The sequence below is a fragment of the Lontra canadensis genome, unplaced genomic scaffold, assembly GCF_010015895.1.
Source record: "Lontra canadensis isolate GAN:19392208 unplaced genomic scaffold, GSC_riverotter_1.0 scaffold27, whole genome shotgun sequence".
NCBI lineage: Eukaryota > Metazoa > Chordata > Mammalia > Carnivora > Mustelidae > Lontra > Lontra canadensis.
In genome coordinates, this window is record NW_022631021.1 from 5894122 (window position 1) to 5919468 (window position 25347).

A 25347-nucleotide genomic window follows, 5' to 3' on the forward strand; every position below is an offset into this window, starting at 1 on the left:
AATCTAACCAAGTTGAAATAAAAAAAGCTATTAATGAGGTGCAATCAAAAATGGAGGCTCTCACTGCTAGGATAAATGAGGCAGAAGAAAGAATTCGCAATATAGAAGACCAAATGACAGAAAATAAAGAAGCTGAGCAAAAGAGGGACAAACAGCTACTGGACCACGAGGGCAGAATTCGAGAGATAAGTGACACCATAAGACGAAACAACATTAGAATAATTGGGATTCCAGAAGAAGAAGAAAGAGAGAGGGGAGCAGAAGGTATATTGGAGAGAATTATTGGAGAGAATTTCCCCAATATGGCAAAGGGAACAAGCATCAAAATCCAGGAGGTTCAGAGAAACCCCCTCAAAATCAATAAGAATAGGTCCACACCCCGTCACCTAATAGTCAAATTTACAAGTCTTAGTGACAAAGAGAAAATCCTGAAAGCAGCCCGGGAAAAGAAGTCTGTAACATACAATGGTAAAAATATTAGATTGGCAGCAGACTTATCCACAGAGACCTGGCAGGCCAGAAAGAGCTGGCATGATATATTCAGAGTACTAAACGAGAAAAACATGCAGCCAAGAATACTATATCCAGCTAGGCTATCATTGAAAATAGAAGGAGAGACTAAAAGCTTCCAGGACAAACAAAAACTGAAAGAATTTGCAAACACCAAGCCAGCTCTACAGGAAATATTGAAAGGGGTCCTCTAAGCAAAGAGAGAGCCTAAAAGTAGTAGATCAGAAAGGAACAGAAACAATATACAATAACAGTCACCTTACAGGCAATACAATGACACTAAATTCATATCTCTCAATAGTTACCCTGAATGTTAATGGGCTAAATGCCCCAATCAAAAGACAGAGGGTATCAGAATGGATAAAAAAACAAAACCCATCTATATGTTGCCTACAAGAAACTCACTTTAAACCCGAAGACACCTTCAGATTTAAAGTGAGGGGGTGGAAAAGAATTTACCATGCTAATGGACATCAGAAGAAAGCAGGAGTGGCAATCCTTCTACCAGATCAATTAGATTTCAAACCAAAGACTATAATAAGAGATGAAGAAGGACACTATATCATACTCAAAGGATCTGTCCAACAAGAAGATCTAACAATTTTAAATATCTATGCCCCTAAAGTGGGAGCAGCCAACTATATAAACCAATTAATAACAAAATCAAAGAAACACATCGACAATAATACAATAATAGTAGGGGACTTTAACACTCCCCTCACTGAAATGGACAGATCATCCAAGCAAAAGATCAACAAGGAAATAAAGGCCTTAAATAACACACTGAACCAGATGGACATCACAGATATATTCAGAACATTTCATCCCAAAGCAACAGAATACACATTCTTTTCTAGTGCACATGGAACATTCTCCAGAATAGATCACATCCTTGGTTCTAAATCAGGTCTCAACCGGTATCAAAAGATTGGGATCATTCCCTGCTATTTTCAGACCACAATGCTCTGAAGCTAGAACTCAATCGCAAGAGGAAATTTGGAAAGAACCCAAATACATGGCGACTAAACAGCATCCTTCTAAAGAATGAATGGGTCAACCAGGAAATTAAAGAAGAATTGAAAAAATTCATGGAAACAAATGATAGTGAAAACACAACGGTTCAAAATCTGTGGGACACAACAAAGGCAGTCCTGAGAGGAAAATATATAGCGGTACAAGCCTTTCTCAAGAAACAAGAAAGGTCTCAGGTACACAACCTAACCCTACACCTAAAGGAGCTGGAGAAAGAACAAGAAAGAAACCCTAAACCCAGCAGGAAAAGAGAAATCATAAAGATCAGAGCAGAAATCAATGAAATAGAAACCAAAAAAACAATAGAACAAATCAACGAAACTAGGAGCTGGTTCTTTGAAAGAATTAATAAGATTGATAAACCCCTGGCCAGACTTATCAAAAAGAAAAGAGAAAGGACCCAAATCAATAAAATCATGAATGAAAGAGGAGAGATCACAACTAACACCAAAGAAATACAGACAATTATAAGAACATATTATGAGCAACTCTATGCCAACAAATTTGACAATCTGGAAGAAATGGATGCATTCCATTAATCCTAAATCCATTAATCCTAAAATTTATATGGAACCAGAAAAGACCGCGAATAGCCAAAGGAATATTGAAAAAGAAAGCCAAAGTTGGTGGCATCACAATTCTAGACTTCAAGCTCTACTACAAAGCTGTCATCATCCAGACAGCATGGTACTGGCACAAAAACAGACACATAGATCAATGGAACAGAATAGAGAGCCCAGAAATAGACCCTCAACTCTATGGTCAACTAATCTTCGACAAAGCAGGAAAGAATGTCCAATGGAAAAAAGACAGCCTCTTCAATAAATGGTGTTGGGAAAATTGGACAGCCACATGCAGAAAAATGAAATTGGATCCTTTCCTTACACCACACACGAAAATAGACTCAAAATGGATGAAGGACCTCAATGTGAGAAAGGAATCCATCAAAATCCTTGAGGAGAACACAGGCAGCAACCTCTTTGACCTCAGCCGCAGCAACCTCTTCCTAGGAACATCGCCAAAGGCAAGGGCAAAAATGAACTATTGGGATTTTATCAAGATCAAAAGCTTTTGCACAGCAAAGGAAACAGTTAACAAAACCAAAAGACAACTGACAGAATGGGAGAAGATATTTGCAAATGACATATCAGATAAAGGGCTAGTGTCCAGAATCTATAAAGAACTTAGCAAACTCAACACCCAAAGAACGAATAATCCAATCAAGAAATGGGCAGAAGACATGAACAGACATTTCTGCAAAGAAGACATCCAGATGGCCAACAGACACATGAAAAAGTGCTCCACATCACTCGGCATCAGGGAAATACAAATCAGAACCACCTCACACCAGTCAGAATGGCTAAAATTAACAAGTCAGGAAATGACAGATGCTGGCGAGGATGCAGAGAAAGGGGAACCCTCCTACACTGTTGGTGGGAATGCAAGCTGGTGCAACCACTCTGGAAAACAGCATGGAGGTTCCTCAAAATGTTGAAAATAGAACTACCCTATGACCCAGCAATTGCACTGCTGGGTATTTACCCCAAAGATACAAACGTAGTGATCCGAAGGGGCACGTGCACCCGAATGTTTATAGCAGCAATGTCTACAATAGCCAAACTATGGAAAGAACCTAGATGTCCATCAACAGACGAATGGATAAAGAAGATGTGGTATATATATACAATGGAATACTATGCAGCCATCAAAAGAAATGAAATCTTGCCATTTGCGACGACGTGGATGTAACTAGAGGGTATCATGCTTAGCGAAATAAGTCAATCGGAGAAAGACAACTATCATATGATCTCCCTGATATGAGGGAGCGGAGATGCAACATGGGGGGTTAATGGGGTAGGAGAAGAGTAAATGAAACAAGTTGGGATTGGGAGGGAGACAAACGATAAGTGACTCTTAATCTCACAAAACAAACAGGGTTGCTAGGGGGAGGGGGGTTGGGAGAAGGGGGGTGGGGTTATGGACATTGGGTAGGGTATGTGCTATGGTGAGTGCTGTGAAGTGTGATAACTGGAGATTCACAGACCTGTACCCCTGGGGAAAAAAAATATATGTTTATAAAAAATAAAATTAAAAAAAAAAAGATGGACTTTAAGGTTCTCTACAATTTGAGCTCAATCTACCATGCTGGTCTTATTTTTCACTACTCTTAATACATAGATATACATCTTTCTTCAAATATTTTTTATATAGAGGTACTATTTTTCTAAATATACTTTGTCTATTTTCAGTTTCTATACCTGTCCTCAAGGTATTCCCTCCAAATGATATATTCTTGCCTTTCACCTTAATCCTACCTACAACTCAAAATCTACCTCAAATGTTTACACTTAAGCATCAACTCTTTTCTGAACACCCTTCAGGTATGATCTCTCCATTCTCTAAACTTTCACCAAAATCTGATTGTCTGTGAAAACTAAAATCATTTTTCTTTATGTCATTCATAAGAGAATAGTCCTTGGGGAGTTCCCCTGATCTATATCCATATATACATAACAGACTAAAATTTATACAGGACAATATAAAAGGACATGCTTAGTACACATTTTCATTCAAAAATTACTTAACAATAGAATGATTATTCACATATTGTAAATATCCCAAAAGACATTCATATGTAAGACTACAAAAATAAGAAGGTAATCTTAATGGATTTTTTAAAAAATGAATTTTACCTTTTCAGTTGTAAGAGGTTTTGTGGGCTTTTCTGGCTCCTTTTCTTTCTTTTTCTCTTCCTTTTTTTTTTCCTTTTCTTTCTAAAACACAGACCATAGTTTTGATAAGTTTACTTTGTAAAAAATGTCAGCTCTTAGCACATTTTTATTTTATTAGTTTGAGTCATTATTTGAGGAAGTGTTCAGTGATGACACTATCCAGTGATACTGAAATACAAAAGTAAACAGCAAATTCACATTGTCATTGAACTTACATGTTGGTAACACAACAAAGAATATCTTTTCTTTAAAAAATTTAAGAGAGGGGGCGCCTGGGTGGCTCAGTGGGTTAAGCCTCTGCCTTCGGCTCAGGTCATGGTCTCAGGGTCCTGGGATCGAGCCCCGCATCAGGATCTCTGCTCAGCGGGGAGCCTGCTTCCCTTCCTCTCTCTCTCTGCCTGCCTCTCTGCCTACTTGTGATCTCTCTCTGTCAAATAAATAAATAAAATCTTTTAAAAAAAAAAATTTAAGACAGGTGAAATGATTTGGAACTTCTTTGAGATTTTAGAATTCATTTTAAACAAATGAGACCTCTAGTCAATAAATTCTCACTGTATCTTTACATCAGGTTAGGCTTCCTAATAGCAACCACAATGTTGAGATTTGAATAAGAAGAAAAAGTAAACTGACTGCTAAAAGAGAATTCCTTATCACACAGATGAAGACAGATTACAACATGTGAACATGAGGCAAAAAGGGAAAAAATGCCTTAATGTTAAAAAATATCACAAAACAGGGAGCACCTGTGTGGCTCAGTTTGTTAAGCACCAATTCTTGATTTCAGCTCAGGTCATGATCTCATGGGTCATATGATCAAAGCCCCATGCTTGGCCAGAAGTCTTCCTGAATATTCTCTCCCTCTGCCCCCTCCCGCCACTTGCACACTCTCCCTCTCTTTTTAATAAATAAATAAATCTTAAAAATATCACAAAACATGCTTAGTGTACTACATAATGCTGTGATTTTTAAAAGAACAAATACAATAATTTTCTCATAAAAAAATGTTAAGGATATGCCTAGTATCAAAGCAAACTGATTAGTGGATTTAATCCAATCCAATCTAGGTAAACTGTATGGGTACTATGATGTCCACAATTTGCATTTCCAAGAAGAATAAAGCAGGGTATAACATTAAAAACTTAAGGGCCACAAACATGCCAAAAAAGAAAAAATGAAATAAAAGATTAAACCATGAGCATTTATAAGACATTTAAGGTAAGAGATACCTAGAAACCTAGAAGTGAATCACTACTACAAATGAGTATTAATTAGTACCTTAGTTTCCTAGCAGCAAATGGGAAAAGATAAACTGATGAACCTAGGAAAGGCAGAATAATAAACACACAAAACTTAGTCAAAATGCCTATGGGTTTGTTGGTACCTGTGTCTTTCAATGGTATTTGACACAACCTCTCTCAACAGTAAATAATTATTTATAATTGAGAAAAGACAACACTGGCAATTCCGAGGCTGTAACATAGGCATAAAATAAAAGTTCCTATGGGCGAAACACTGTAATAATCACCTTCCTTTCTAATTTAATTTATACAATAAGTGTCTGAAAAAAATGTCATCATAGTCATTCTACAAATAAAGGGGAAAAAAAAAAACTTAGGAAAGCAAGGAGAAAGCCACACAGCTTATCAGTGGGAGGACCGAGGGAAGACAGACCCAAACTCTCAAGTCACGACTCACTGTCATCCAGTGCAGCACTGGTATTTATTATTATTCTTTCATACAACAATGGTTAATATTTACTGAACCCTTACTATGCGCAAGATGCTGTCTTTACTCACCGAATCCTTAAAGCAACTTTATAAATAAACTTATCCCATTTACTAAGTGAAGAATAAATGAAATCTGCACCTCTACCTCTGAAACCAATAATACATTATATGTTAATTAAATTAAAAAAAATTAAAAAATAAACCCAAAGCTAATATAAAAAATGAAATGTGCACAAATCCTTTGCATATTATGAAATGTTTTCTAGATATTATTAATCAAATTTGGTGAGGAAGGCAATGTGTTTAAACATTCTCACTAATACATTGGGGATGAACTGTTTTACACCCTCAAAGAACTATTAATTTCTCAAGGAAGGCACTATCCTGAGAGCAGAGAAGAAGCTTGTCTTTCTAATCACTATGACTGGTAGGCACATATAACATCAGCAAAAATGAATTATGAGATTATATAGCTGGATTTAATAAAGAGAGCACAATTTGGTGCTCTTCACCACTGGAATGTCAGCTGCTAAAATATAGCTGTCATCTAATCTAATCTAATCTAATCTATGGCAGGGGTATTATGACACAAGCTTTGAAGTAACATTAAAAACACTGGCTCTAAATTCAGGTCATATAGTTTGATCCACAGATGACTACCATCTCTAGAATCAAAAGCTAAGTGACAGAGATCAGAATACTGTGAGATCAGAATACTGTGAGAACCTAATTTGTTTTAAACTATTTTCTCAGCAAGAACAAAATATAGCTGTGTTTGGTATTCTAAAATAGTTCCAGAAACTTGGTTGCTATATATACAAATGATATAGTGAAACAGACCTTCTGTATAAAAAAACAAAAAACAGGGGTGTCTGGGTAGCTCAGTGGGTTAAGGCCTCTGCCTTCAGCTCAGGTCATGATCCCAGGGTCCTGGGATCGAGCCCTACATCGGGTTCTCTGCTCGGCAGGGAGCCAGCTTCCTCCTCTCTCTCTCTCTCTCTCTCTCTCTCTCTCTGCCTCTCTGCCTACTTGTGAACTCTGTCAAAACAAAACAAAACAAAAACAAACAAAAAAAAAACAATAAAAAACACCAAAAAACAAAAAACAAAAAAACCCAAAACGGGAATAAATGTCTAGTTTCTGTAAGATAGAGAAAAACATGTTTTGGGTTCATTATACTCAAACTATACTTGAGTGATGTGATTAAAGGTCTTCAAAAAATTTTTATTATGTACTCCTACCTTAAAAAGTTGTGAGCATATATACTCTATCATGCATATATATTTCTTTATAAAGTATATATAACACTATATTATGCACATTATAAAACATGTATAATAGAAATTTTGAAAGGATTACATTAAAAAAGCACATATAGACATCATAAATGAACTACCTCAGGTTTCTAATATTTAATGCTAAAGACGTCAGACTTTGGAGGCCACCGAATTAAATCAATGCCTTTCTTTTAAAACACTGAAGTATAATTTACATATAACACATAATTTCAGGTATACAAAATGATTCAATACTTATATAATACTGAAAAATGATCACCATCATAAGTGTAGTTTCCTCCTGTCAGCATACAAAGTTTTTTAAGTGAAATACAGTACGGTTGCTCTAGTCACCATGCTATACATTACTACACATAACCAATAAGACCAACAGTAGGGAGCTTACTGCCTGTGTTTTTTTCCTAGTAGTTCTATGACTTCAAACCTTGCCTTCAAGTCTTCAATCCATACTGAGTTTATTTTTGTATATAGAATAAGATACTGGTCCAGTTTTCCCAAACCATCTATTGAAGAGACTGTCCTTTCTCCACTGTACATTCTCACCTCCTCTGGCATAAATTAACTGACCATATATATGTGGGTTTAATTCTACGCTCTCTATTCTGCTGTAGTAATCTATGTATCTGTTTTTACGCCAATACCATACTGTCTTGATTACCATACCTTTGTAATATAGTTTGAAATCAAGGAATGTGATGCCTTCAGCTTTGTTCTTTTTCAAGATCACTTTAGCTATTCAGGATCTTTTGTGGTTCCACATAAATTTTAGAGACATTTGTTCTATTTCTGTGAAAAACGTGACTGGGATTTTGATAACAATTGTACTGAATCTACAAACTGCTTTGGGTAATACATTTTAACAACATTAATTATTCCAATCAATGAACATATAATAATTTCCATTTATTTGTGTCTTGTTTCATTCATCAGTATCTTGTACTTTCCAGTGTAGACGTCTTCCACCTCCTTGGCTAAACTTCTTCTTAGGTGTTTTATTCTTTTTGATGTGATTGTAAATGAGATTGTTTTCTTAATTTCTCTTTCTAACCATCTATTGCTAATGTATAGAGAGAACAGGTATTTTTATACTGATTTTGCATCCTGCAACTTTACTGAAGTTGTTTCTTAGTTCTCACAGCTTTTTTTTTTTTTAAAGAAGATTTTATTTATTCATTTTAGAGAGCGAGAACACACGTGTGCACATGTGTGTGCAGGCAGAGGTGGGGAGAGGGAGAGAGAGAATCCCAAGTAGACCCTGTACTGAGCACAGAGCCTGACAGGGAGCTTGATCCCAGGACCCTGAGATCATGACCTGAGCTGACATCAAGAGTTGGGCACTCAACCAGCTGAGCCACCCAGGTGCCCCTAAGATGTTTTCCTTTATAGCAGAACTTAGAGCCTTGAAAATTCATTGTCACTATTTTGCAAATCTGTTTGGTCCTTGGTACCCTTTTTCTCATGCGGACTTTGGGACTACTGCTGTACAAAGAACATTACCCATTCCATTTCCCACCTCTGACAGCTAAGGAAACAAGTTCCCAGAGAGAAATTTGTGAGAGTCCTTGTGTCATCAGATGTGGGACTAGACTGAAAGCCTGTCCAGTTCTCTTTCCACTAGGCTTTTTCCATGCCATTTGTTATTCTCACAGCTTTTTGGTGGAGCTTAAGGGACTTCTATATATAAAATCATGTTGTCCACAAATAATGATTTTGCTTCTTCCTAATTTGGAAGCATTTTTATCTTTTTCCCGCCTAACTAGTCCAGCTAGAATTTCCAATACTATGCTGAATAGAAGTGGTGAGAGTGGGCATCCTTGTCTTGTTCCTGACCTTAGAGGAAAAGCTTTTAGCTTTTCATCGTTGAGCATGATGTTAGCTGTGGGGTTTGTCATATATGACCTTTATTATGTTGAGGTACATTTCCTTCATTCTTGCTTTGATGAGTTTTTATCATAAAGGATTTTGAACTTTGTCAAAGGCTTTTTTTGGCATCTGTTGAGATTATCATGATTTTTATCCTTAATTTGTTAGTACTGTAGATCGTGTTGATTGATTTGCAAAGGTTTAGCCCTCCTCACATCCCTTCAATAAATCCCATTTTGTCATGGTGTGTGTTTTGGATCTTTTCATCTATGTTCATCAGGGATACTGGCCTGTAGTTTTCTTTTTATTTTTTTTTTTAATTGTGTTATGTTAGTCACCATATAATACATCATTAGTTTTTGATGTAGTGTTCCAAGATTCATTGTTTATGTATAACACCCAGCGCTCCACACAATACCACCATCAAGCTCACCCATCCCCTCACCTCCCTCCCCTCTAAAACCCTCAGTTTGTTTCTCAGAGTCCACAGTCTCTCATGCTTCGTCTCATCCTCCGATTTCCAACCCCTGCACTTTTCCCTTCCTTCGCCTAATGTTCTCCATGTTATTCCTTATGTTCCAAAAGTGAAACCATATGATAATTGACTTTCTCTGCTTGACTTATTTCATTCAGCATAATCTCCTCCAGTCCCATCCATGTTGATACAAAAGTTGGGTATTCATCCTTTCTGATGGCTGAGTAATATTCCATGGTATATATGGACCACATCTTCTTTATCCATTCGTCTGCTGAAGGGCATCTCGGCTCTTTCCAGTTTGGCTATTGTAGACATTGCTGCTATGAACATTGGGGTACATATGGCCCTTCTTTTCACTACATCTGTATGTTTGGGGTAAATACCTAGTAGTGCAATGCCAAGTCATAGGGTAGCTCTATTTTTAATTTTTTTCAGGAATCTCCACATTGTTTTTCAAAGTGGCTGCATCAACTTGCATCCCCACCAACAGTGTAAGAGGGTTCCCCTTTGTCCACATCCTCTCCAACATCTGTTGCCTTGTTAATTTTTGCTATTCTAACTGGTAAGGTGGTATCTCAATGTGGTTTTGATTTGAATTTCCCTGATGGCTAATGATGATGAACATTTTTTCATGTGTCTGCTAGCCATTTGTATCTCTTCTTTGGAGAAGTGTCTGTACATGTCTTCTGCCCATTTTTTGACTTACCAGTTTTTTGGGGGTGTTAAGTTTTACATATTTTACACCTAACAGACTGAGTCTTCCAGGTGCCCCTACTCTGATTCTTTTCTATATTTCTATCTTTTCAATGAATTTCTCAGTGAGTTCATCCACTTTTCTCTCCAGTTTAGTGATCATCTTTAGGACTACTACTTTGAACCCTTTATCAGGTAGATTGCTTAACTCCTTTTAGTTTAGTTCTTTTTCTGAAATTTGGTCTTATTTTTTCACTCAGAACACATTCTTCTGTCTCCCTGGTTTGTCTGACTGCTTTTATACATTAAGTAGGTCAGCTACATCTCCCTGTCTTGAAGGTAGTGGTGTTATGAAGAAAGTATCTTGTGGGGCCCAGAAACACAAGCTCCCCAGTCACTAGAAACAAGTAGTCCTCTGTATGGGCTGCATGTGCCCTCCTGCTGTGACTGGGCCATTAGTGCCAGGGGTATGCTGGTGGGTGTGGCTGGCTCCAATGCCTGGCTGATATTACTGTGGGCACACTGCAAGGATGGAGCTGACCTCAGCCCAACTGGTGAAGAGGCCTGGCTATGGTTGCTGCAGACATGCTGGTGGGAGCAGCTGGCCACCAGAATGGCTGGCTGCAAGGCCTAGCCACACCTGTTGCAGGCATGCTGGTATGCAGGGCTGGTCCCCATTTTATGGGGCACGAGTCACTTTGGAGTAGTGTCTGTCCCAGCCAAGGCTTCCCACCGGGTGGGGGAGGTGGGTAGAAGTTGCTTTGGGTGGGGCACTGGTCCCAACAGAGGTTGCCTGCCAGGTTGTGGTGGGATAGGAGACACTTTGAAGGGTGCCTACAGGGGTAGGCTAGTCTGCAGGGGAACATGAAACGGGGTGAATGGTTGCTAGTGAGGCTGATGGGAAGGGTGTCAGAAAAAGTGTCTGCCGGAACTGGGTCAGCTAAAGGAGGACAAAAAAGTGGTGCCCTCCAGTACTGTGTTTCCTGGAGAGAGTTCCTACAGATCCCCGCCCCTCTGGCACACGCCCTAATATTAGTCAATCTCCTTCATGCATGTTCCAGGCACTTTTACAACTGCTACCTCTGTTCTGGGTCTCCAAGCAAGTGAAACTATTCATTGGCCCTTTAAATGCAGGGTCTTCATTCCCTCTAGGCGTCTTGGCCTCATAGAGTTAAGCTCCATTGATGTGCAAAGCCAGATGTTATAGAGGCTTTAACTTCACAGTGCGGATACCCCCAGGGCAAGAGGAGCCCAGTATGGGGCTTGAACCCCCCTCACTTCTCAGGGAGGACCTCTATACTTGATATTTCTCCCACTTATGCTTTACTGTGCTAGGGGTTCATTTCCCAATCCGACCACATCTCTGCCCCTCCTATTCTTCTTGACATGGCTTTTTTTTTTTTAATTAACATACAATGTATTATTTGCTTCAGGGGTACAGGTCTGTGAATCATCAGTCTTACATGATTCACAGCACTCACCATTGCACATACCTTCCTCAATGTCCATAACCCTGCCACCCTATCCCTCCCCCACCACCCCCCCAGCAACCCTCAAGTCTGTTTCCTAAGATTAAGAGTCTCTTGTGGTTTGTCTCCCTCCCCAGTCCCATCTTGTTTCATTTTTTTCCCTACCTACCCCCCACTAACCACCCCCCCACCTCTCAAATTCCTCATATCAGAGATATGATAATTGTCTTTCTCTGATTGACTTGTTTCTCTTAGCATAATACCCTCTAGTTCTATCCACATCATTTCATTTTTTGATAGCTGCATAGTATTACATTGTGCGTGTGTGTGTATGTGTGTGTGTGTGTGTGTGTGTGTGTGTGACATCTTCTTTATCCATCCGTTGATGGACATCTAGGTTCTTTCTATACTTTGACATTGCTTTTTAAAATATCTTTAGCTGTTAAATATCTAAGAACTGTTCTGCTAGTCTTCAGGTTCTTCTCAGAGAGTTGCTTTACATGTAGTTCCAGCCTTGGTATCTCCATGGGAGGTGAGCTCAGGATCTTCCTATGAGACCATCTTCCCATGAGTCTATCTTTAACTTTTAACATTTTAATTATAGGATGTGCTGGCATGGATCTCTTTGGGTTCACCTTTTATTTGGAACTCCCTGGGCTTCCTGGATCTGTGTGATTGTTTCCCTCCCCAGGTTAGGAAAGTTTTCATCCATTATTTCTTCAAATAAGTTTTGGTCCCTTCTGCTCACCCCCTTCTGCAGCTCCTATAATATGACTGTCATTCAGCTGTGAATGTTACTGATGTTGTCCCATAGGTCTCTTAGGTTATCTTTGTTTTTAAAAAAAAAAAAAAAAAAAAATTTTTTTTTTTTAACCCCTGCTGCTGTTTGGGTTAGTTCCACTGCCCTGTCTGCCAGGTCACTGAGCTGTTCTTCTGCTTCATCTTGTTTATTACTGATTCTCTCTAGCATATTTTTCTAGTTCAGTCATTGTATTCTTCAGCTCTGTGACTTCCATTTGATATTTTCTTATATTTTCTATCTCTGTTGAAATTGTCTTCATCCATTCTTCTCCCAAGATCAATGAGCATCTTTATGACTATTACTCTGAATTCTTTATCAGGTAAATTACTTATCTCCATCAAGGTTTTTCCCTCTAGAATGTTACCTTATTCTTTTATTTGGATCATATTTCTGTCTCCTCATTTTGCCTAATTCTCTGTCTGTTTCTGTGTATTAGGCAAAATAGTGATCTCTCCTAGTACTGAAGGAATGGCCAGAGGGAGACTGAGAGTTTGCTTCCTGAATTCAGTCAACTGTCTGTGTAGTGCCCTGGAGGTAGCAGCCTGCCACAATTGCCTCCAACTGTCTCAGTCCCAAGAGGCCCAGAAATGCAAGGCCCACTATTCACCAGAGCCAGACATAAAAGCCCTATGTGAAATACTTACATTTCCTGGCTTTAGGAGAGTCAGAGGGGAGCACCACCCCAGGAAGAGCCAGGCCATCCAGTTTGGCAGTGTGGGACTATGCGGGTGCAGAGAAGCAAGGCAAGCAGCACTAGCAAGGTAGAAGTAGTGCAAAATGGTGTCTCCTAGAACCTGTCTTCTGAGAGAGATCCAACTGACCCCTGTCCCTCTGGCAGACACTTTAAACTCAGACAATTAATCTCCTTTACATATAGTCTATAAGATTTTTAACTTGCTCCTTTCGTACTAGGGTGCAGGACAAGTTAGTCACATTCATATGCCCTTTAAGAGTAGAGTCTTACTTTCCTACAGCTTTTTGGGTATCCTTGACATGAAACCCACTGACGTCCAAAGCCAATTGTTTTGGGGGCTCATTTCTCCAGTGCAGGTCCCAAGGGTTGGGGTACCTAATGTGGCTTGCTCCTCAGAGATAAGCTCCATATTTGTAAGATCACTCTCACTGGTGGATTACAGCACCAGGCGTGGGTTTGGTGAGTCCATATCTCTGCTCACCTACCTATCTCAATATGTCCTTTTTGTTTTTTGTTGTGAAGGAGGTGTTCAGCTAGTTTTCACATCTTTTGTAGATAAAAATGTTCTATGTATAATTATAGATTTGGTTTGTCCATGGGAGAAGGGGAGCTTTGGGTCTTTCTATGCCACCATCTTGAATAATCAATATCCACTCCTTTCTAAGACTTGTAGGCAGGAATCACACAGTACAAAAGTGTGTTAAGGGTTTTGACCCTTTTTCTCACAGGAAAGCAGAGTTCCAGGGCAAATTTTGAAAAGGAAAACTTTGCCTTTGACATTCTCCCACTTTCTCACAGTAACATCCACACTCCTAGAATGCTTCTTTTCTGGGCCTGTGTGTTGACCTAAGATACCTACAACATTCTAACCATGTACTTCATGCTCCCTAACTGTCCCCTACAGACTCCTCATGAAGATCCTTTGCTCTGCTAACTCTTAAGTTTAATGTATCCAGGTTTCCATTCTCATGACTCTCTCCTTATCACTCAACACACTTCCCCTGGCTGCCTTGTAATCTCAATTCTTCTTTCAATCCCTCTCTCTCAACATGCCCCCCAATAGCCCCCAGTCTGGATCTGTCCCCTGGGCTATACACATGTAATATCCAACCACCTACTAAATACCTGGATGTCCCACAGTCATAGTCAACTTTTAATTCATCCCTCCCTCCCTTCCTTTGTTCTCCTCAAACCTGTTCCTCACCATCAGCCTATACCCTTTTCTCCCAGGATAACTCCATCATGTACTGAGATGCTCAAGCCAGACACTGGAAGTCATCAATACATCCCAAACCACTGTCACAATCCACTGATTACTAAATCCCACAGATTCAGTCTTCTGAAAATCTCTTCAAACTATACTCTCCTTTTTATCTCTCTGCCTCCATTTTAGCAATTGCTCCCATCATGTTGGTCATAGATTAAAGCAGCAGGTTCTCAAGCTTTTTCACACCCATCAGTATGTAAGTTATTGTTCACAGAGATAACAAGCCATGTGATGACAAGAAAATCAGATCCTGTTACCCTTCTTACCCTTAAAAACTCATCATTAAAAGTACCAGGTCCTTCAGAGTAAAGACCAAAATCCTTCAGAAGGCTCAGAAATAGGCTGTCCTCTCACTTCTCTCCCTATGTTCTAGTCATCTCATCCACTTGCAAACACCCAAATAATCCACTTTGCCCACAAGTTTCTTTGGTTTTTTGTTTGTTTCACAAGATCCTTTCTCTGCTTAGAATACATCTTAATCCTTATAGCTAATATTTATTAAGAATTTAAGATATAGGGGCGCCTGGGTGGCTCAGTGGGTTAAAGCCTCTGCTTTCGGCTCAGGTCATGATCCCAGGTTCCTGGGATCGAGCCCTGCATTGGGCTCTCTACTCAGCAGGGGGCCTGCTTCTGCCTCTCTCTCTGCCTGCCTCTCTGCCTACTTGTGATCTCTGTCTGTCAAATAAATAAATAAAATATTTAAAAAAAAAGAATTTAAGATATACTGGGGCGCCTGCGTGGCTCAGTTGGTTAAGTGTCTGACTCATGATTTCTGCTTAGGTCATGATCTCAGTCAGGGACACAAGATCAAGCCCAGTGTTGGGTTTTGCTTGGGATTCTCTCTCTCTCCCTTTGCCCCTCTCCCACTCCCCACTCATGAATATGCTCTTTAAAAAAAAAAAAATAAGATGTATCAAAAGCATGCCTTCTATATTAAATACCAGCACAATGAGTAAATGTCAATCACAGCACACACTGTATGGCATTAGAAACCTCTGCAGAGTTAACTGTTTTCCTCCATTATGAACCACTGTCATTCTCTCCAACCACCCCTACCACAAACACATTCTAGTGACTATAACTGATAATTCTATATTCATAAATCTTTATTATATGTACCTGAATGACTGCTACTATCACTTGACAATAATTTTCTTTAAATGCTTATAACAACAAAATCTTCTTAAGAAAACATTTCAAAGACTTTTCTAATATTTCAAAGAATTCAATAGCAACTATAAAACAATTCCCATAAATATAAACTAGTAAGGGAAACAACAACAGAAAATTGCTTCTTAAATGTTAAGATATATCTATAGTACGGATAAATCCATCTTCTCAAACTAAACAGATCAAAGCCCTTTAATCCTACTTGCAGCATAGGAAAACATTTTTAGACTGCTATATTTAATATATTTAATACTGGAGACCATTCAAATTATACCACTCCCAAATTACAGCACACTATAAGAGAAGTTCATTTACCACTGAACAGGACATTACGTAGCTGTCTAGAACACTACCATACCTCCAATTTGTTTTTCTCAACAGCAGCTTGTAGAGAAGGAGAGGATACCAAAGGCTGAAGAGGAGCATCAGAGGAAGAAATCTGTGGAATGCAGATGAAAAGTCAGAAGAAGAAAGAGAAAAGGTGATAATCAGAACTGACAGGCACAGGAAAAAACCAAAACCCATACATTTCTGAGATATAAAAGCACTTAGAAGTATGTTAACTTAAAAAAAAAAAGTATCAAGTGGAGAGCATTTTTTTTTAATTCCCACATGCAATTTCTAAAAATAAAAGTATTTATTACAGAACAGTGTGTGATTTAAAATAGGATTCACTATGATATAAAATTTAAAATGTACTCAGGTAAGATCATCCCAAAAGAATCTGAAAAATAAGCTTTTTGTATGGTAAAATTTTACTCAATGTTACTACTGAAATACTAATGCTCTAAAGCATGAAGACACATTGTTTCAAGTAGCAGGAGAGCATAAATGAATTTTTGTTTTTACTTGTATTAACTATTTTAAGAATGGAAAATAAAATTGTGCTGAAATAGTAAAAAGTCAAGTAAGTTTTAATCAGCTGTTTAAGAAAGAAAAAAAAAGGTCTGGGAAGAAGGAGTGGGTTAATGCAATACAAAAATGAGCAGCAGGACTTATCAAAAAGCAATATATACACTTCCTTAAGATCAGTATGTACAAACACCATTTCCAGTGCGGTATTTGCCGAATTACCCCAAAGCATTATGCGAGTTATATATGCACCAGAGACAATTTATATATGAAAATGGATTTCATCTAAAACCTTTTCACACATCTTCCTACCCAATTTCTACATGCATAGTTGATCACTCTAATGGAAGCATTATCTTCCTGCTCTCTTTACTGCCAAAATATAACTGAAATATGTTTAGAAAATACACAGTACATCTTTGAAGCCATAAAACTGACATCTGTATATACTGCCCTATCATATCAAGAGTGCCTCTAAGGAACTGTTTAAAATAAAAGGTGCTATTATACAAAGGTCAAATGTACGTAATGTCAAAATAACATTGCGAGGTGAGTCCTCATTTATCTACTTGTTACTAAGTTAGTTATGGTTTTAATTCTTGAATCACAACCCAAGTCATAAACTTTAGGGTGTTGTGTGTGTGTGTGTGTGTTTAAGCTTCAACACTGCTTGTTGGCTCTTATAATCGTGAAAATTAGCCATTTATTGACCACTAATGGAAGTTACACATGGAAAAGAAGATTTTAAAAGAAAAACTGCACCTTAAACCCTGGCTTCAAAGTTGCTTTATCCTACTGGACACTTACTTGTTAAAGATCTTTAATTGCCACTTTATGAAGAAAATAAGAGACAAAGAAGCACACAAATTCACTTAAGATGATAACCTGTATCATAAAGACCTCTTTGCCCAAGCTCATGTTAATAGCTGAACATAAAATTATAAATGAGAAATGGGTATATCAATCATGTAGAGGGTTACCAACTCATGACAGTTCACTGTAAAAGTGTTTATTCTCCTTCTAACTGATTCGGCCAGCTTTAAAAACTCAGAAGCAGCAATATAAAATTATTTAGTAAGTAACAGTAATTTAATAAAGCATTTTATTGTTCCCTTCCAAAAAAGTGTTAATACTATGTTTCAGCTAGAAATAAACACAGAGGGTTGTTCAGTAGGAAAAACACTTTAAAAATCAACAGACAGGAGGGAGGAGTCAAGATGGCGGAGAAATAGCAGGCTGAGACTACTTCAGGTAGCAGGAGGTCAGCCAGATAGCTTATCTAAAGATTGCAAACACCTACAACTCCAAAGGGAGATCGAAGAGAAGAAGAACAACAATTTTAGAAACAGAAAATCAACCACTTTCTGAAAGATAGTACTGGGAGAGAAGTGAATCCAAAGTGACGGGAAGATAGACCGTCGGGGGAGGGGCCGGCTCCCGGCAAGCGGCGGAGCAACTGAGCACAAAATCAGGACTTTTAAAAGTCTGTTCCGCTGAGGGACATCGCTCCAGAGGCTTAACCGGGGTGAAGCCCACACGGGGTCAGCGAGGCTGCAGGTCCCGCAGGGTCACAGGAGGATGGGGGGGTGTCTGAGTGTCGCAGAGCTTACAGGTATTAGAACGGGGAAGCCGGCTACGGAAACAGAGCCGAGGAGTGAGCTCTCAGCTTGGGGTTACCTTGAACCAGTCGCAGGCTCGGTCAGCTCGGAGCGCGGCCGGAGGCCAGGGTGACGGGAGCAATTGGGCCCTGTTCTCTGAGGGCGCACTGAGGAGTGGGGCCCCGGGCTCTCGGTTCCTCCGGGCCGGAGACTGGGAGGCCGCCATCTTCATTCCCGTCCTCCAGAACTCTACGGAAAGCGCTCAGGGAACAAGAGCTCCCGAAAGCAAACCTGAGCGGATTACTCAGCCCTGCCCCTGGTAAGGGCGGTGCAACTCCGCCTGGGGCAAAGACACTTGAGACTCACTACAACAGGCCCCTCCCCCAGGAGATCAACAAGAAACCCCACCAGGATCAAATTCACCTACCAAGGAGTGCAGTTTCAATACCAAGGAGAGCAGTGGAATTCCAGAGGAGAAAGCAATGCATGGAACTCATGGCTTTCTCCCCATGATTCTTTAGCCTTGCAGTTAATTTAATTTTTTTTTCTTTTTCAATTTTTTTTCTCTTCTTCTGCTAAATTTTTTTTAACTTTTACCCTTTTCTTTTTTAATGTTTTTTAACTAGTTTACCTAATATATATATATTTTTTTCTCTTTATATTTGTTCTCTATTCGTTTTCTTTTTTTGTTTCTTTTTTTTTTTTTTTCCCTTTCTGAACCTCTTTTTATCCCCTTTCTCCCCCCTCACGATTTGGGATCTCTTCTGATTTGGTTAAAGCATATTTTCCTGGGGTTGTTGCCACCCTTTTAGTATTTTACTTGCTCCTTCATATACTCTTATCTGGACAAAATGACAAGGCGGAAAAATTCACCACAAAAACAAACAACAACAACAAAAAAAAACAAGAGGCAGTACCAAAGGCTAGGAACCTAATCAATTCAGACATTGGTAATATGTCAGATCTAGAGTTCAGAATGATGGTTCTCAAGGTTCTAGCCGGGCTCGAAAAAGGCATGGAAGGTATGAGAGAAACCCTCTCGGGAGATATAAAAGCCCTTTCTGGAGAAATAAAAGAACTAAAATCTAACCAAGTTGAAATAAAAAAAGCTATTAATGAGGTGCAATCAAAAATGGAGGCTCTCACTTCTAGGATAAATGAGGCAGAAGAAAGAATTCGCAATATAGAAGACCAAATGACAGAGAATAAAGAAGCTGAGCAAAAGAGGGACAAACAGCTACTGGACCACGAGGGGAGAATTCGAGAGATAAGTGACACCAAAAGACGAAACAACATTAGAATAATTAGGATTCCAGAAGAAGAAGAAAGAGAGAGGGGAGCAGAAGGTATACTGAAGACAATTATTGGAGAGAATTTCCCCAATATGGCAAAGGGAACAAGCATCAAAATCCAGGAGGTTCAGAGAACCCCCCATAAAATCAATAAGAATAGGTCCACACCCCATCACTTAATAGTAAAATTTACAAGTCTTAGTGACAAAGAGAAAATTCTAAAAGCAGCCCAGGAAAAGAAATCTGTAACATACAATGGTAAAAATATTAGATTGGCAGCAGACTTATCCACAGAGACCTGGCAGGCCAGAAAGAGCTGGCATGATATATTCAGAGGACTAAATAAGAAAAACATGCAGTCAAGAATACTATATCCAGCTAGGCTATCATTGAAAATAGGAGAGATTAAAAGCTTCCAGGACAAACAAAAATTGAAAGAATTTGCAAACACCAAACCAGCTCTACAGGAAATATTGAAAGGGGTCCTCTAAGCAAAGAGAGACCTTAAAAGTAGTAGATCAGAAAGGAACAGAGACAATATACAATAACAGTCACCTTACAGGCAATACAATGGCACTAAATTCATATCTCTCAATAGTTACCCTGAATGTTAATGGGCTAAATGCCCCAATCAAAAGACACAGGGTATCAGAATGGATAAAAAAACAAAACCCATCTACATGTTGCCTACAAGAAACTCATTTTAGACCCGAAGACACCTCCAGATTTTAAGTGAGGGGGTGGAAAAGAATTTACCATGCTAATGGACATCAGAAGAAAGCAGGAGTGGCAATCCTTATATCAGATCAATTAGATTTTAAGCCAAAGACGATAACAAGAAATGAGCAAGGACACTATATCATACTCAAAGGATCTGTCCAACAAGAAGATCTAACAATTTTAAATATCTATGCCCCTAAAGTGGGAGCAGCCAACTATATAAACCAATTAATAACAAAATCAAAGAAACACATCGACAATAATACAATCATAGTAGGGGACTTTAACACTCCCCTCACTGAAATGGACAGATCATCCAAGCAAAAGATCAACAAGGAAATAAAGGCCTTAAATGACACACTGGACCAGATGGATATCACAGATATATTCAGAACATTCCATTCCAAAGCAACAGAATACACACTCTTCTCTAGTGCGCATAGAACATTCTCCAGAATAGATCACATCCTCGGTCCTAAATCAGGTCTCAAACGGTATCAAAAGATTGGAATCATTCCCTGCATATTTTCACACCACAATGCTCTGAAGCTAGAACTCAATCGCAAGAGGAAATTGGGAAAGAACCCAAATACATGGCGACTAAACAGCATCCTTCTAAAGAATGAATGGGTCAACCAGGAAATTAAAGAAGAATTGAAAAAATTCATGGAAACAAATGATAATGAAAACACAACGGTTCAAAATCTGTGGGACACAACAAAGGCAGTCCTGAGAGGAAAATATATAGCAGTACAAGCCTTTCTCAAGAAACAAGAAAGGTCTCAGGTACACAACCTAACCCTACACCTAAAGGAGCTGGAGAAAGAACAAGAAAGAAACCCTAAACCCAGCAGGAGAAGAGAAATCATAAATTTCAGAGCAGAAATCAATGAAATAGAAACCAAAAAAAAAAAAAAAAACAATAGAACAAATCAACGAAACTAGGAGCTGGTTCTTTGAAAGAATTAATAAGATTGATAACCCCCTGGCCAGACTTATCAAAAAGAAAAGAGAAAGGACCCAAATAAATAAAATCATGAATGAAAGAGGAGAGATCACAACTAACACCAAAGAAATACGGAAAATTATAAGAACATACTACGAGCAACTCTATGCCAACAAATTTGACAATCTGGAAGAAATGGATGCATTCCTAGAGACATATAAACTACCATAACTGAACCAGGAAGAAATAGAAAGCCTGAACAGACCCATAACCAGTAAGGAGATTGAAACAGTCATCAAAAATCTCCAAACAAACAAAGGCCCAGGGCCAGACGGCTTCCCAGGGGAATTCTACCAAACATTTAAAGAAGAACTAATTCTTATTCTCCTGAAACTGTTCCAAAAAATAGAAATGGAAGGAAAACTTCCAAACTCATTTTATGAGGCCAGCATCACCTTGATCCCAAAACCAGACAAGGATCCCATCAAAAAAGAGACCTACAGACCAATATCCTTGATGAACACAGATGCGAAAATTCTCACCAAAATACTAGCCAATAGGATCCAACAGTACATTAAAAGGATTATTCACCACGACCAAGTGGGATTTATTCCAGGGCTGCAAGGTTGGTTCAACATCCGCAAATCAATCAATGTGATACAACACATTAATAAAAGAAAGAACAGGAACCATATGATACTCTCCATAGACGCTGAAAAAGCATTTGACAAAGTACAGCATCCCTTCCTGATCAAAACTCTTCAAAGTGTAGGGATAGAGGGCAAATACCTCAATATTATCAAAGCCATCTATGAAAAACCCATCGCAAATATCATTCTCAATGGAGAAAAACTGAAAGCTTTTCCGCTAAGGTCAGGAACACAGCAGGGATGTCCGTTATCACCACTGCTATTCAACAGTGTACTAGAAGTCCTAGCCTCAGCAATCAGACAACAAAAGGAAATTAAAGGCATCCAAATCGGCAAAGAAGAAGTCAAACTATCACTCTTCGCAGATGATAGGATACTATATGTGGAAAACCCAAAAGACTCTGCTCCAATTCTGCTAGAACTTGTACAGGATTTCAGTCAAGTGTCAGGATATAAAATCAATGCACAGAAATCAGTTGCATTTCTCTACACCAACAACAAGACAGAAGAAAGAGGAATTAAGGAGTCAATCCCATTTACAATTGCACCCAAAATTATAAGATACTTAGGAATAAACCTAACCAAAGAGGCTAAGAATCTATACTCAGAAAACTATAAAGTACTCATGAAAGAAATTGAGGAAGACACAAAGAATTGGAAAAATGTTCCATGCTCCTGGATAGGAAGAATAAATATTGTGAAAATGTCTATGCTACCTAAAGCAATCTACACATTTAATGCAATTCCTATCAAAGTACCATCCATTTTTTTCAAAGAAATGGAACAAATAATCCTAAAATTTATATGGAACCAGAAAAGACCTCGAATAGCCAAAGGAATATTGAAAAAGAAAGCCAAAGTTGGCGGCATCACAATTCCGGACTTAAAGCTCTATTACAAAGCTGTCAGTATCAAGACAGCATGGTACTGGCACAAAAACAGACACATAGATCAATGGAACAGAATAGAGAACCCAAAAATGGACCCTCAACTCTATGGTCAACTAATCTTCGACAAAGCAGGAAAGAATGTCCAATGGAAAAAAAGACAGCCTCTTTAATAAATGGTGTTGGGAAAATTGGACAGCCACATGCAGAAAAATGAAATTGGATCATTTCCTTACACCACACACGAAAATAGACTCAAAATGGATGAAGGACCTCAACGTGAGAAAGGAATCCATCAAAATCCTTGAGGAGAACACAGGCAGCAACCTCTTGGACCTCAGCCGCAGTAACATCTTCCTAGGAACATCACCAAAGGCAAGGGAAGCAAGGGCAAAAATGAACTATTGGGATTTTATCAAGATCAAAAGCTTTTGCACAGCAAAGGAATCAGTTAACAAAACCAAAAGACAACTGACAGAATGGGAGAAGATATTTGCAAACGACATATCTGATAAAGGGCTAGTGTCCAGAATCTATAAAGAACTTAGCAAACTCAACACCCAAAGAACAAATAATCCAACCAAGAAATGGGCAGAAGACATGAACAGACATTTCTGCAAAGAAGAATGGCCAACAGACACATGAAAAAGTGCTCCATATCACTCGGCATCAGGAAAATACAAATCAAAACCACAATGAGATATCGCCTCACACCAGTTAGAATGGCTAAAATTAACAAGTCACGAAATGACAGATGCTGGCGAGGATGCGGAGAAAGGGGAACCCTCCTACACTGTTGGTGGGAATGCAAGCTGGTGCAACCACTCTGGAAAACAGCGTGGAGCTTCCTCAAAATGTTGAAAATAGAACTACCCTATGACCCAGCAATTGCACTGCTGGGTATTTACCCTAAAGATACAAACGTAGTGATCCGAAGGGGCACGTGCACCCGAATGTTTATAGCAGCAATGTCTACAATAGCCAAACTATGGAAAGAACCTAGATGTCCATCAACAGATGAATGGATAAAGTAGATGTGGTATATATACACAATGGAATACTATGCAGCTATCAAAAGAAATGAAATCTTGCCATTTGTGACGGCATGGATGGAACTAGAGGATATCATGCTTGGCGAAATAAGTCAATCAGAGAAAGACAACTATCATATGATCTCCCTGATATGAGGGAGAGGAGATGCAACATAGGGGGTTAAGGGGGTAGGAGAAGATAAATGAAACAAGATGGGATTGGGAGGGAGACAAACCATAAGTGACTCTTTTTTTTTTTTTTTTTTCCCAAAGATTTTATTTATTTATTTGAGAGAGAGAGAGTGAGAGAGAGCATGAGAGGGGAGGGTCAGAGGGAGAAGCAGACTCTCTGCTGAGCCGGGAGCCTGATGTGGGACTTGATCCCGGGACTCTGAGATCATGACCTGAGCCGAAGGCTGTTGCTTAACCAGCCGAGCCACCCAGGCGCCCGCCATAAGTGACTCTTAATCTCACAAAACAAAATGAGGGTTGATGGAGGGAGGGGGGTTGGAAGAAGGGGGTGGGGTTATGGACATTGGGGAGGGTATGTGCTATGGTGAGTGCTGTGAAGTGTGTAAACCTGGCGATTCACAGACCTGTACCCTTGGGGATAAAAATATATGTTTATAAAAAATAAAATTAAAAAAAACTATATAAAAAAATCAACAAATTAACAGGTGAACAAATAAACAAATTGTTGTATACCATAAAATGAACAATTACCTGCCAATACAAAAGAGACTGTCTTAATAGTACTCACAAAAATAGGGATGAATTTCAGAAATATGCCAAAAGAAAGAAGCCAGACACCAAAGAGTACAAAAGCACAAAGGAACCTTTTGGAGCAAAGGAAAGATTCTATATGTCCTCTGTGATGGCTACACAGGGTTAATTTTCAATGAACTATGGGTGGGGGATGGGGGATGAATACTAAGAAGCACTTGTGAAGAGCATTGAGTGTTTTTTGTACATGATCAACCACTGAATTCTACCTCTGAAACCAATATTGCACTGTGTTGACTAACTAGATTTTAAATAAAACTTTGAGGGAAAAGAAAAGTCAACGAAATGTACCTTAAATTGTCTTTTATTGCACATAAATTTTATCTTCAATAAAATTCATTTTAAAAAAGTCAATGAGCAGTGTAAGATACATTATGAGCAAGGAATGAGGAAATAGAAGTCAACATACTGACAATCAGAAGCAAGAAACACCACAGAACAGATAGATGAGGGAGAACAAAAAAAGCAGGAGAGAAAAAAAAGTACAGAGGCTAGAAAAACTAGGTGCTCTTGAGTATTCTTTCTAAATCTCTCAGAACCACTTTTCACCATCTTCTCCACTAAGAACTAATAGAAAATCACCATCATCTGTCACCTGGATTAGTCCTTTGGCTTCCTTGCCCTAAGTCTTGCTCTTCTCCGAACTGTAACATTCTCAAATGCAAATCTGATCACTGGATATCCTTAGTTAGAAGCTTTAAACAGTTCATATGTATTACATAAGGACAGAGTCCAAACTCCTTAACCAGGCCACAAGTGTCATCTACTTTATCTCCCTACCCTTTCCTGCCCTACTAAACTACTGTCTAGCCATAAACAACTCCCCCTTGGTTCTAGCTCTCTAGTCTGCTTC

At 38.9% G+C, this 25347-nt stretch overlaps 1 protein-coding gene across 4 annotated transcripts in view; it reads right to left on the reverse strand.

The window, feature by feature from the left end:
* Window positions 1-25347, reverse strand: part of SMAP1 (small ArfGAP 1) — a 185645-nt gene that overhangs the window by 80426 nt on the left and 79872 nt on the right. For 3 of the 4 annotated variants that reach the window (XM_032864421.1, XM_032864423.1, XM_032864424.1), the window contains 2 exons: window positions 16094-16174; window positions 4236-4316 (listed from right to left, as the gene is read on the reverse strand). In XM_032864421.1, the coding sequence (XP_032720312.1) occupies window positions 4236-4316; window positions 16094-16174 (162 nt within the window). The remainder of the gene's footprint in view (window positions 1-4235; window positions 4317-16093; window positions 16175-25347) is intronic. The other variant, XM_032864422.1, reaches the window with a different exon arrangement.